At 35.1% G+C, this 15,044-nt stretch overlaps 2 protein-coding genes across 2 annotated transcripts; one reads left to right on the top strand and one right to left on the bottom strand.

The window, feature by feature from the left end:
- Positions 1 to 2,692: 2,692 nt before the first annotated feature.
- On the top strand, positions 2,693 to 4,332 carry LOC137818232 (hydroquinone glucosyltransferase-like). Its single transcript, XM_068621523.1, has one exon. The coding sequence runs from the start codon at positions 2,821 to 2,823 to the stop codon at positions 4,240 to 4,242; it is 1,422 nt and encodes a 473-aa protein (XP_068477624.1). The 5' UTR covers positions 2,693 to 2,820; the 3' UTR covers positions 4,243 to 4,332.
- A 7,463-nt stretch (positions 4,333 to 11,795) lies between these two features.
- LOC137818235 (hydroquinone glucosyltransferase-like) lies at positions 11,796 to 13,556 on the bottom strand. The gene has a single exon (XM_068621525.1). The coding sequence runs from the start codon at positions 13,355 to 13,357 to the stop codon at positions 11,960 to 11,962; it is 1,398 nt and encodes a 465-aa protein (XP_068477626.1). The 5' UTR covers positions 13,358 to 13,556; the 3' UTR covers positions 11,796 to 11,959.
- Between the last annotated feature and the right edge of the window lie 1,488 nt (positions 13,557 to 15,044).

Raw genomic sequence — 15,044 nt, 5'->3', positions numbered from 1 at the left:
CTTGAACACCCCAAGAACACACAACACTCCTTGGCAATACAACAACAGAAATACAGAAGATTGAGAAAAGGATTACACAAGATCAAAGTACAACTGAAAAGAATACAATTGCAATCATATTCCAATCTCACTTGAAAATCCAAAGCTTGATGTGAATCTTGAAAACTTGAGATCAAATATGTCAAACTGAATTTCTCAAAACTGTTTCTTTCTCTTCAAAAACATATAACAAACTATTTATATTTTTCAAAGATTGGTCAAAACATTTAATGAAGGAGCGTATTCAGTTAGAAATCATTTAAGACAGATTCACCAATCAAAACTTAATTTTGTTGGGATTTTCAAAGAAACAATCTGTTGAAAACACAAAATAATCGATTGATTTGGTTTGACAGTTAAGTCAACCAAGTCAAACAACTTTAAACCTTTTTCAAAACATCTAAGAGCAAAACAATAGGTTGTTTTTCACTTAATTGGAAAAACATCTAATTTCAAAAAGGTTTTAATTCACATCAGTTTTAGATTCAACAAAAGAGTGGATCACACTTTATTCTACCCAGATCCCACCCACACACAGCAGCAACACCAGCCTTTTATCAAACACCTTGGATTTAGATTCTTCAAAGCTCTTGATCACTCTTTATCAACAAATATGACTTAGTCCCCAAATGTCAGAGTGAACTAAGGCAAAAGGAGATGAAGCACGTTGTGAGACACTACTAGGAAAAGAACTATGAATGTGTTTCCCTAACTAACATGACTCACATGATAAACTAGACACATTAGACAAACTTGGAACAAGCTGTTGCATCTTGGCAAGACTAGGATGACCCAACCGAGCATGAATGAGAGATGGAAAATCCATAATCGCACCAACATGTGCAGAGATCTGTAGTTGATAAAGTCCATGAGACTCGCATTCTATGTCAATCATCCGTCCCGAACTCCAGTCCTGTAAAGAAACAAAATCTTTGGTAAAAGAAATAACACAATCAAGGGAACGAGTGAGACGACTAATGGATAATAAGTTAAATGGAGACCCAGGGAAATAAAGAACATTATCAATAGACAAAGAAGGAAAAAGGTTAATAGTACCAATACCATGTGATGGTACCTTATATCCATTGGCCATGGTAACTGAAGGTAAATAACCTGTAAGAGATAGGGAAGAGAAAAAAGATTGATTACCGGTAAAGTGATTTGTGGCACCTGAATCTAGAACCCAAGGGCCAAGGGAAGTAGAGTGAATGAGACCAACAAAAGATGTACCTGAATGTGCAACAGAAGCTGTGGAACTAGAGTTCTAACGATCCTCATACCATTTAAGAACTTCATTGAAAATAGCAAGTTGGCCTGGGTATCAATTGAAGTATGGTCCACAATAGAAGGTTGCACAAGAGCAGTTTGAGCAATTGCAACAGATTTAGGAGGACGACCATGTAAGGCATAACATCTGTCAATTTTATGGCCAAGTTTGCCACAATGATCACACTTGTGACGCCCTTTGCCCGACTTGTGAGGGCGAGTACGATCATTATGCTGAGAGACTAAAGCAGAAGAGTCATCAACACGAGACGTTATATCAGTGGTGTGTTTACCTAGCACACGCAAAAGGGTAGAACAAGTGGAAGTAAAATTGGGCACGATAGGAGATCCTAAAATTTGATCACCATAATTTTCAGCAACATTAGGATGGGTATGATGATCAACATAACCTTAACTCTTAAGTCATAACTTAATATCTGAGGCCCAAGTGTCATAATTGGTTCCATCCAATTTGTCAATTGAGATATGAACATTGACATAATTAGTATAAATAGATGGATCCGGCATAATGGCAGCGGAAGTAGCAACAGCGGCAGCGGAAGAAGCCAAAGTGGCAGCGGAAGCGGAAGAATCCATAGAGAATAAGGAAAAATCCAGTCACCGGTCAATTAGCGACAGCAACAAAGATGAAGGCTCTGGCAGCGATTCCGGCGGCGGTTCCGGCGAGATTCCAACGATGATCCGGCGACGGCTCTGACGATGGTCTGGCGGCGGCTCCGGCGAAGCGGCAACGGTGGCGGCTCTGGCGAGACGATGGGGCGGTGGCTGGAAAATTCCAGTGAACAGTGGGTTCACCAAAAAAATTGAACCCTAACCATATGCTCTAGATACCATATTAAAAGGAAAAGAAAGAATATGGTAAATCCCTTGTGTATTGAACACATAGGGTTATGTTTATATAGGAAAAAAAACGTATGGGTTAAGCCCATTACATAATAGAGATATCTAGTAATATCTATAATATTTCATAATATCTAATTGTATCTAACAATTACTATTCATCCTGATTGAAAAGGAAGGAAACTTTTTGTCTTTTTGTTTGTATCTAAGTGTTTGCAATTATTAGAGAGAGAGGAAAGACGAAACAAAAAGTGGAGAATGGGTCTCTCCAAGCTTGTGAATATTATCATTCAGCTATTATCCTATCAATTTTTAAATGCAAAGACAAATTTGTATCGCATCAATCACAAACTTTTATAAATTTTTCCTACACTTTTCACTCTATTTATCTTAATCCAAACAATGTAACTTTCTTTATCTTAAACCAAACAAAGCAATAAATGCATTAATGTAATTTATTGAGGTCCAAATCCCCATGAACATTTATTGAGAAGGAAAACGATTCTTCAAAAACCACAACTGTGTAATGCTGCCAACTTATCACTGCGGCTACTTTAAGAACCACATACTGATGGAGCTTAGAGAGTGGCAGACTTCTATATAATAGTTGTTCTATTTCATCCTCAAAAGCTACAAAGTAGACCCAAGATTTCCATGGAGAAAACAACACACATTGCAGTTATTCCTGGTCTAGGCTTCTCCCATTTAGTTCCCATTCTTCAGTTCTCCAAACAACTTGTTCATCTCCATCCACATTTTCATGTCACCTGCATTGTTCCCTCACTTGGCTCTCTCCCACCTGCCTCCAAAGCCATCCTTCAAACTCTTCCTCCAAACATCAACCCCATTTTGCTTCCACCAGTCAACCTCAACGACCAACCACAAGGGACTTCTTTACTACTCCAAATTCATCTCGCAATGGCTCGATCCATGCAATCCATTCATCACACTCTAAAGTCCATCACTTCCAAGACACCCCTCGTGGCCATGGTCATTGATGGTTTTGCCCTTGAAGCACTAGATTTCGCTCGAGAGCTCAACATCTTCTGCTACATTTACTTCCCTTGCTCAGTCACAACACTCTCCACCTGCTTCTACATGCCCAAGTTGGATGAGGAAACATCATGTGAGTACAAAGATCTGCCGCATCCTATCCAACTACCAGGCTGTCTTCCATTTCATGGTCGGGATCTATTTTCCCAAGCACACGATCGAACTGGTCTCTTTTACAAACTGTTTCTACAACGTCTTAAAAGTTTGCCTCTTGTTGATGGAATCTTTGTGAATAGCTTCTTGGAAATGGAAACAGGTCCTATAAGAGCATTGGAAGAGGAGGGTAGGGGGTACCCTCCAGTGCATCCTGTTGGACCAATTGTCCAAACTGGAGCAGCTTGTACAACTGGGTTGGAGTGTCTGACTTGGTTGGACAAGCAGCAAGATGGTTCGGTTTTGTATGTTTCTTTTGGAAGTGGTGGAACGCTCTCACAAGAGCAAATGAATGAGCTGGCATATGGTTTGGAATTGAGTAACCACAAGTTCTTGTGGGTTGTGAGAGCACCGAATGATGTGGTCAATGCTGCTTATCTTGGTGAACAAAAGCATGAAGACCCCTTAGAGTTCTTGCCAAGAGGGTTCTTGAAGAGGACCAGAGAGAGAGGTATGGTTGTTCCTTTATGGGCACCCCAGATTGAAATCCTTGGACATGGTTCAGTTGGTGGGTTTTTGAGTCACTGTGGGTGGAATTCAACCCTAGAGAGTGTGGTGCATGGTGTGCCACTCATCACATGGCCACTGTTTGCGGAGCAAAGGATGAATGCTGTTGTGCTGAGTGAGGGTTTGAAAGTGGGAGTGAGGCCAAGAGAGAGTGAAAAAGGGTTGGTGGAAAGGGAAGAAGTTGTTGAGATGATAAAGTGTGTAATGGAAGGGAAAGAAGGAGGGGAAATGCGCAAGAGAATGAAGGCACTAAAAGAAGCTGCTGCTAACACTCTCAAAGAACATGGATCTTCTACAGAAACCCTTTCTCAGTTAGCATTCAAGTGGAAAAGTTTGGCATGCGAAAACAAGTTTTCTGAATGATTGTAGGATCTTTGCTTTGTCACTGTTTCTGTTTAATTTTGCTTTGTAATGACACCAATAATTATGCTGATTTAGTGTACCTTTGTCTGATATGGTTTGTGGGGTTCGCAGCTTTATTTTTCTAGGAAACCTAACTAAGAACTGCACGCCTTGAATCAATCAAGCTTTTATTGTTAAATGTTATCCATGAAACTGCGGTGATATTTTTGAAATTAAAAAGTGTAAAACGGCAGTTGTGAGTGAAACTCTTGTTTTAGACCAAAACTGCTTGGTTTAAAATGGCGATTGTGGATGGATTCGTCGTTTTATACCAAACGCTTTGGTCTAAAACGGCAGTTTCACTCACAATCGTTGTTTTGAAGCAAATAGTTTTGGCCTAAAACGACAAACTGTTGTTTTATAGTCATTTTATTACCTTAATTCGAAGTGTGTCACTTACACTTTTGTTTTTCCTTTGTCTTTGCATTTTGTCTTTGTGCTCTGTACTTCTTCTTCTTCTTCATCTTCGTGCTCTCTACTCATTGTAAGTTCTTTCATTCACTCATTTCATTCTCCTCCATTGCTTATTAGTTTCTCTTATTGGCTTCTTTCCTCCATTGGTGAAGGTTTTCTTGGTTGTCATTACTATTTCATTGCTCCACCGCTGTTTTCACTGGTTTCCTTCTGCCACCATTGGTTCTTTGTTGTTGCTAGTCATCGTCGTCGCTATCGTTCATCGACACTGCTCTTCACCATCGTTGCCTTTACGCACAAGGTTGGTGGTGTTTTTAATTTTTTTTCATATTTTTTTAGTATTATTAATTTGTATATTTTGTCTTTATTATAATTTGTATTTATTTTTAATTTATATTTATATTATGTTAGTTGTTAGGTTAGAGTATAATTATTAAATTGTTAGATTGTAAATAGATTTATAATATTTAGTATTAATTAATTTAATGATTTTTAATTGTATATTTAATATTTATTATATTTTGTATTTATTATTAATTTATATTATGTTAGTTGTTAAGTTAGAATAGAATTATCATTTTGGTATTGAGTTTACGGGTGTTCGACCCTCGGCAATTGATACGTCTTGGTGTTGAGTCTAAGGGTGTTCGACTCTCGACAATTGATACGTGTTGGTATTGAGTTCGTGGGTGTTCGACCCTCGACAAACGTGAGAATTCACACTCATTAGTGAACACCTGAATGACCATTACATAACATAATGGATCAAAATTGGATTAACTACGTGCGCATAAATGATAAGTATGAAGGAGAAGTAGAAGAATTGATACTATTTGCGCAACGAAACGCTAATAATAGTGGTCATGAGGGAGTAAATTTTAGGTTTTTTTGCGTTAATTGTTTGAACGGAATTAGATAGGATGTTAACAAAATCGGGGAGCACCTTCTATGTGATGGTTTTCTTCAATCTTATACAACTTGGACATGGCATGGTGAATTATTAAATTTACCAAGTGTTTTCGTATCCGAAGAATGTGGGGTCCACAATGGATGATGAAATACATGGTGAAGTAGATGATGATCGAATGGAGGACATGATTCATGATGTTGGAGCTGAGTCTTTTGCAAAAGTGCATAGATATGAAAGTATGTCAAGCGATGTAGAGACTCCATTGTATCCTGGATAAACTAACTTCACACGGTTGTCGGTGGTGTTAAGACTGATGAATTTGAAGGCAATAAATAAATGGATGGATTGATCACGAAATTGCTTCAATTGTTGAAGGATATGCTTCCAGATAGAAATACTCTACCTAATCGTAATTATGCTGCCAAAAGGATTCTTTGTCCAATGGGTATGGAGTATAAAAAGATACATGCATGTCCTAATGATTGTATATTATACAGGAAAGACTTTGATTTGTTGAAAAATTGTCCGAGGTGTGGGTTATCACGTTATAAGTTGAAACAAAAAGATGATGATACTATTGAACAAATAGAAAAGCATGGACCCCCAATGAAGGTTATCCGGTATCTTCCCATCATTCCAAGGATGAAGCGCTTGTTTGCAAACCCAATTGATGCTAAGAATCTTAGATGGCATGTAGATGAGAGGAAATGTGATGGCATGTACCGACATCCAACTGATTTTATTCAATGGAAGAAATTTGATGACGAGTTTCCAAAGTTTGGTAAAGAGTCAAGAAATATCTGACTTTGTTTAACTACAGATGAAATGAATATGTTTGGTAATATGAGTATGAATCACAGTTCATGGCTTGTTTTACTAGTTACTTACAACTTATCTCCTAGATTGTGCATGAAGCGAAAATACATGATGTTGTCCATGATGATATCCGATCCAAGACAGCTAGGAAATGACATATATGTTTATCTAAGTCCCCTAATTGAAGACTGATATGATTTTGGTATCTTGCAGGATTCCTTGGTTGAGCAAAGCTCTCAAGGTAATTTTGTACCTCAAGGTCGTCAAGATATCCTAGTTGAAGCAATTGGACGACCTGAACACCCTGGTTGTGTACGTGCAACTAGAAAAAGGGTTGCAATTAAAAATTATTTCAAAGCTGCACCACGACACTCATCCTCCTCCCCTGCCTTAGAGACCAAAGCAGAACTGACGAGTAAGATACGTCAAGAATTAATGGAGGAGATGAGAAAGGAGACTAAACACATGCGGCTAGAGTTACGACAAGAGTTTCTATCGTAACAACATTGTGTTGAGCCGCTTGAGCTGCATGTTAGTCCCGTTCCCAATAACACAAAGGGGAGTTGTGCAGCTCCTACAATGTCAGGGGGGATGTCATTGGCAGATAAGCCAATGTGAGCTACAAATAGAGGGCGACATCTTTCCTTAGGTGGTGGCCATTGGAAAAGTCTATCAAGAGGTCACCACCCTACATAACGTTCCTCTCTCTCCTAATGTGGTGTAACAATGGAAAAAGTACGAGTAGTTGATGCTCAGGTTCCACTACCTTTAGATGAGGTAACCATTGTGGTCGATGCATTTCAGACAGTAATAGCCTGGCCCAGACACCTTGTTCAAATTATACCAGAATCTCCGGTAATAATTTCATTTCATTATATTAATTTATATTTATATATTACATCTAATTTAATACAAATGTTCTTTATTTTGTAGAAACCTCGTCGAAAATCAAGTCCGAAAAAATAAGCATGAGGTTCACATTGACGACCTTATAGCTTCCTTAACAGCAGTTGCTAAAGAGATTGGCCAAGATCCTATGGACATTTTGTGGGATGATACGTTTTTTGAAAGAGACACTGACATGTCACTGTACATATACATGTCAGATTTGTTAGAATTTGCAGTTGGAGACCAAGAGCTTAGTATAAATATAATTCAATTTTTATGATGCAAGTATCTTTACCTATATTTCAATTTACTTTATGTTAAATTATTATTGATTATGTTTTAACTAATAACTTGTAGGTATTTGTAGGCATTACAAGGGATTGGGAGCAGGTAATAATATTTAAATTATTTTTTATAATTCTTTAACATATATGTATTTTAACACTAATTAATGTGAACCTTATTTTGTAATGCAGTTCTTTATGGATGAGAGCCCACTACCTTTGCCCGCCATAGAATATGTGAGACATGGTTGGGCCACATATTTCCTTAATTTTAATCAATAGTGTAGGAATTAGATAGATAGGTAGATAGGAATATGTTATTAGTGTTTGTAATACATTTGTATCAATATATATAATTTGATTCTCTCGATTTATGTATTTGACTGGCTGGGTTTTAATTGAATAGGCCAATTTAGATGGGAATTAACATTAAACAGAATGAACTAAAAATAAATTCCCATAAAAAAATGACGGTTATGGTAATAACTGTTGATTTAGTGCATCATCTGTGCTGAGGTTGGGGAATGTGTACAACAACAATTATGGTAAAAATTGTCGTTTTAGTGTGACATTAACATGGCGATCAAATAGTCGTTGTCTTTTCCATAAAAGAATAAACTACGTGTTTAAACACAACGGTCTGAGAGACGTCATTTTAATGCTAAAATAATCGTCGTTTTTCACTTTTTCTACACCAGTGTAGGAAGGAGAAAGAGGGAGTATGGGAAAAAACTGGGTAAATGTGAGAAGGGAGAAGAAGTTGTGAGAGAAAAAAATTTTGATTTTTGTTTTTATCCCCTGTTTTAGGTTTAAAGAAAAATGGGTTGTTTTCACTTTTTTTAATAACTTTCAAAAAAATAATACTAAAATATATTTTTAAACATTTGAAATTTTAATAAAAAGAAAATAATGCTACTTTTTAGATTTTTTAATATTTTTTTAAAACTAATTTTAAATATTCAAATTTATTATTATTATTATTATTATTATTTAATTTAAACTTTTTTGTTATTATTTTCATTTTTAAGCTTTATTATTTTTTTAAAATTTCTAAATTTTTCAATTTTTACTTTTTTATTATTATTAAAAATCCCATCTTTTAATTTTTTTTCTAAATCAATTGAACACATACTTTTAACAAAAATTTTAGAAACAAAAGTTTTATTTATCCGGACAAAATTGGATGTTGACACATAACATTTGTTTTGGAATGTATCCAATGTCACTCGTGCAAAACTAGAATCAATTATCCCATAGTGTAAATGGACCATGTTTCAATTGAAACATGACATTTGGGTTATTATATTCTTAAATGAAAAGAGTTGTGTTCTGGCTATCATCTATAAATTTTGACTCTAGTGGTAAACAATTATTCCAAAAATTGGTATCAAAGCCAAGGTCATGAGTTTGAATCCTAATAAAACAATTGTCGAGGGAGAGATTGTTCAAGTTTCATAAGTTGTTCTATGGTATAGGCCAAGTGAGCCAAATTCTTAACAAGATAATTATTAAGGGAAAGATCGATATAAGTGACATTCTATATTGACGTTATTGGAAGGCTCTTAACTTGTGGTCATGGGTCCAAGCCCCATGGTGGAGGTCAAGGGAAATTTAAATACATATTATTTCCCTAATCCTTTTATGTGTCTTTTAAGGACAAAACCGTGAAGGAGTTTGCAGTTCCTAAGCGGACAATACCTCGAATGTGATGATTGACCATAATGATGTTGTCTCGACGAGTTTGAGGCCAAAACATTGGCGTCGTCTTTAGGAATGGAAAAGTGATTCCAAAGATGAACCATTGTTCCCGTTGTCCTCAACTAGGGAGAATGGAAAAGTGGTTTCAAAGACAAACCACCATTCCCCTTAGACCTCGACTGGAGGGTTTATTTCACTACGCTCAATAATCTTATATTACTCAAGAGTCGAAACTAAAGACAATTTAAATACACCTTCCTCTCTTAACTCTCTGATACAATTTTTAGGGACAAAACCATGATGGAGGTCTGAGCTAAACAAACAAACAATACATTAAATACGGTGATTGATCATAATAACTTTATCTCAACAAACTTGAAATTAGAACATTTGAAAACTTTTTTCATGAATTGTTAAAAATAAAGTATATGGTTAATACTTTACATTTTATTATAAAATTTACAAGAAAACAAAAAAAATATGAAGTATTCTAAATTTAAATTAAAGCATTGAAAAATGGGAATACTATTAAAAATATTAATTGTTGGCTCATTACAATCTAAAAGTAGACTAAAAATCATGTGATCATAGTAATTTAAGATAGAGAGTAGAGACAAAGACCATATGTAGTTTGAGTAAAAGAATTATAGATGGCTTAAATCAAGAGGATATCACAACTTCTTTACTTGTATGAAATTTCAATAGGGTATGCTGACAAAGACTTATGCAAAGTCTTCAAGAGATGAGGAAGGATGTAGGAAATATATTCATAAAAAAATAAGGTAGATATAAGGGGAAATAAATTTGAGATTGTCAAATTCTAAGAAGTAAAAAATGTTAGGAGTTTGGAAATAGAGTTAAATGGTATCAAAATTGAGAAGGTGGTAAGGTTATTGTTCCTATATTTGATAAGGTTGGTGTAAGTAATGAAATGAATGTCTAAAGGGTTAAATACAAGAATCATGCTCAAGCAAATGGAGGCACCAAACAACTTTGTTTTGCATGGTAATGAGTATTTTGGTTTGATCATGTCTACTAGACTCACAACTTGAGGTGTAGATGAAGGATTGATGGTGGAAGGAGAACAAGGTCAATGATTGAGAAATACAAGAGGGGATTGTGTGGTGACATGTGGAAGGGAAGAGCATAGTAGTTAGTGTTGAATAAAACTTATAAGTATCAAATTATTGGGTAAAACAGTTAAATGAACTTATCATGTTCAATAGCTTGTGTTTGAAGTTCAAACACAAGGAAAATGATATGATGCTAATAGATAGAGTGTATGAGGTTGAGGTAAAAAGACCTTTTTTTTTGTTTAGACAATGATGAAGTTCAAACACATTTGTTTTAGTCCATCAAATAATAAAACTCAAAATTGGTAAAAAAAAAAAAAAAAAAGATTTGCATAGTTCACATATACCACATTACTTTTGATCCTGTGGATAAAGACTATTATGAAAAGTTTTTGAGTGTGTTTGCACTTTGCACTCTTACATAATGATACTAAAGACTTAAAGTGTATTATTGTGTTTAATGTATCTGTGAAAGTTGTTGTAAAAAAAAATTACTGTTTTATTTTAACAAAACTCTAAAAAATGTTAAATAAAATATTTTAATTTCTTTTATTTTAAATATATTTAAAAAGAAAAAAAATTATCTAAAATTTGAAATAAAAAATCTTTATTTTCAATAAATATAATTTATTAATAAAAAAATTATGTAACCACCTCAATCATTTCTCTCCTCCACATATAAAACCCACTCCTTCCTACATACACTTATATTACGTCTCTTTCTTCACACCCTAACATATATCACAAATTCTACAACCACCCACAATAAAGGAAAAATCTGTTTTCTTTTTTCTATAAAGTTTAACACATTCTCTTAAGAGAGAAACGTGGCCTAGTCACATAGCAGAAAAGGGGAGAATAATTGCACATAGCTAGAAAAAAAAAGGAGGGAAAAGAAAAATTGCACACACCAACTACAAAGGAAGGAACAAAGGGAAAATCAAAATAGGAGAATTGGGCATAGAAATAACGAAAACAACAAAGATAGGAAATAAGGAAAAAATAAGAAGCTAAGTGTGTTTTTTTATGTATATTTTTCATTTCAACCATTACTTTGTCAACGAGATTCTAAACATAAAATGTATGTTATTAGGAATTGTAGGCTAAAAATAGTGCAATACTATTTTAATTTGTTGACTCGTGGCCAATAACAAAATGTATTAGTGCAGCTTAGAACAATAGAGATTAAATGGAAGAGAATACAAAACTAAGAACAATAAACCTTATGACACCTTTTAGAACAACTACAAAAAACTTTCATTGTAGCTAACAATTTCTTCTATGCAAGAAGAAAAGGACAAAGCTCTAAAAATGTAAAAAAAGATAAATACATTAGTAAGCAAATCAAGTAAAGGGTTCATATATTGAAGACAAGACGAACTCAAATTAACAGTATAATAAAATTTCACAGGAGCATGCTACAATAGCAGATTATTAGAGCAAATGATCTCATTCCACATCATAATTTTACATGTAATATCAGTTGCTGCCATAGCACACAACGATTAGCAGTTATTGGAAAGCAGAATCAGGAAAAGAAAAAAGAGGTAAAAAAGCAAAGATCCCTACAAAAGCATTGCATAAAACTAATTTTCCTAAACCAAGTTTTCCCATTTTAGTACCAACTCTGAAAGGGTCTTTGTAGAAGATCCATCTTCTTTTAGTGCATTATTAGCAGCTTCTTTTAATTCCTCCATTCTTTTGTGCATTTTCCCACCTTCTTCCCCTTCCATCAAACACTTTATCACCTCCACAATTTCCACCCTTTCCACCAACCCATTTTCACCAACTCTTGGCCTCACTCCCACTTTGAGACCCTCACTCAGCACAACGGCATTCATTCTCTGCTCTGCAAACAGTGGCCATGTGATGAGTGGCACACCATGCACCACACTCTCAAGGATTGAATTCCAACCACAGTGAGTCAAAAACCCTCCAACTGAACTGTGACCAAGGACTTGAATCTGGGGTGCCCATGAAGGAATAACCAAACCTTGCTCTTTGGTTCTCTCCAAAAACCCACCTGGCAAGAAATGCAAAGGATCAACATCCTTTTTTGCACTCAGATATGCATCAAAGGCTAAACTACTCGGTTCTCTCACAACCCACAAGAACTTGTGATTACTCAATTCCAAACCATAAGCTAGCTCGTTCACTTGTTCTTGTGAGAGTGTTCCACCACTCCCAAAAGAAACATACAAAACTGAACCAACTTCTTGTTTGTCCAACCACGTTAAACACTCCAACCCTTTTGCATCATCACCAGTTTGAACAATTGGTCCAACAGGATACACTAGAGGGTACCCTCTTCCCTCCTCTTTCAATGCTCTTATAGGACTTGCTTCCATTTCAAAGAAGCTGTTAACGAAAATCCCATCAACAAAAAAGAACCGCTGAACGCGTTGGAGGAAGAGTTTGTAAACTTGACTTGATCGGTCCTGAGCTTGGTTATTGAGATCCCTGCCATGAATTGGAACACAGCCTGGTATTTTAACAGGCTCAGGCAAGTCTCGGTACTCGCATGATGTTTCCTTGTCCAACTTGAGCACATAAAAGTACCAAGAAAGTGTTGTTGCAGATGAAGGGAAGTAAATATAGGACAACAAGTTGAACTCCTTAGCAAAATCCAATGCTTCAAAGGCAAAAGAATCAGCCACCAAGGCCACAAAGGGGGTCTTTGAAGTTAAGGTCTTCAAGGTCTGGTGTATAGATGGGAGAGAGAGAGTGACTGTGAACTGAATCTGAGTTTCTAAGGCAACCCTTTGTGGTAGGTCCTCAGATTTGACAGGTTGAAGAAAAATGGATTTGATGTTTGGTGGAAGAGTTTCAAGGATGGATTTTGAGGCACTTGGGGGAGAACCAAGTGTGGGAATTAAGCATGTGACATGAAAGTTTGGATGAAGCTCAACAAGCCTCTTGGAGAATTGAAGAATTGGGACCAAGTGGCTAAAACCAGGACCAGGAACTACTGCTATGTGAACCTTTTTCTCCATGGATGATATCTGTGACCAAGTTCACAACTCTTCACATAGAACTTGGTGGAACTGAACTCTTGCTTTTGGCTTTATATTGGATCCTTTGCACAAGAAAAATTCCTATAAATATTAACAAGTTTGACTCAATTATCACTACAAGAACTAAAAAATAAGTTAAACAAAAAGAAGAAAAAACGAGTCACGTTTCATGGCATAAAAGAACAATTTTTTCTTATTCCTCGTAAACTAACTAGGAAGAGAGATGTTGTTTAACATTCACTAGTTCATTGTAAATTACAAATTAATTAGATGGAATGACAACTTCATATTTTAATTATTTTAAAAAAATATAATGGTATTTATGAAAGATTTCTATTTATTTTATTATAAAAAATTAAATAGAAATCAAGAGCAAAAATAATTAGTTATTTTAACTAAATTAGATACTATTTTATATAATAAAAAATTATTGATATATAAATTAGTTTTTAGGATTAAAATTTATAAACTAATTTTTAATTGATATTTAATTAATATTGATTAATTTAAATTTTAAAGATGATAGTTGAATTTTGATAAGTAATTAGATCAGATTAAAAATTAGTTTATAAAATTTATTAATAATAGAAATTATTTTATACTAATAATTTTTTTATTTTTTAAAATAATATCTAATTTAATTAATATATTAATTATATTTTTTATTTTTAAAATTGATTTTTATTTAATAATTTTATAGTAATATTTATTTTATATATATATATATAATTTTAAATTACGTAGAAAAATAAATAGATATACAATAACTGATATTAAAGGTTCCACAAAGTTACCAAGCACATGCTTGTAGGTTGAAAAGAATTATATATTCACTTTACTTTGTGAGTATAGTCTAACAACTTTTATTAGAATATTTCTTTTATGGAAAGTGATGTAGATATTCAATATATTTAGATTATTATATTATTAAATTAAAATTTATACTTAGAATATTATATTACTATAATTATTAGTAAGTGGACTTTAAGCCTAACTCAACCCCATAAAACCGGCTCATGGGATGAGGTTTGCACACACTTATATACAATGAAAGGTTCTAATTCCTAGTCGATGTGGGATCTCCAACACACCCCTCACGCCGAGACTGCCAACTCGTGCGTGGGACTATATATTTTGGGTGGTCCGATAGCGGTCCGATAGCGGGTAACGCAAGTATACGCTTAATCTCTTTCAAGAAACTGGCATGCTTGACTCTGCACCTGTGGCCACTCCTATGACTCACACCTCCCGTCTCTCTCCCGACCAAGGCTTGCCACCTCCCAATACAGAAGACTCATTGGACGTCTCATTTACTTAACCAACACGCGACCAGACATCGCCTTCGCTGTCCACAATTTAAGCCAATTCATATTTGCACCCACTTATATACTATGAAAGGCTCTCATCCGGTTTTATGGGGTTAAGTTAGGCTTAAAGTCCACTTCGTAATATAGTATCAGAGCCATTTTGAGCCTATCCTAACGAGTATTTGTTGGGCCTATCGTGCCACCCGCTATTGGGCCGCTATCGGACCACCCAAAATATATAGTCCCACGCACGAGCTTCTATCTATCACTCTCGGCGTGAGGGGGTGTGTTGGAGATCCCACATCGACTAGAGATAAGGACATTTCATAATATATAAATGGGTGCAAACCTCACCTCAT

The sequence above is a fragment of the Phaseolus vulgaris genome, chromosome 10, assembly GCF_000499845.2.
Source record: "Phaseolus vulgaris cultivar G19833 chromosome 10, P. vulgaris v2.0, whole genome shotgun sequence".
Taxonomy (NCBI): domain Eukaryota; kingdom Viridiplantae; phylum Streptophyta; class Magnoliopsida; order Fabales; family Fabaceae; genus Phaseolus; species Phaseolus vulgaris.
The sequence above is the reverse complement of the archived record's forward strand: the minus strand, read 5'-3'. Positions and strand labels throughout refer to the sequence as shown.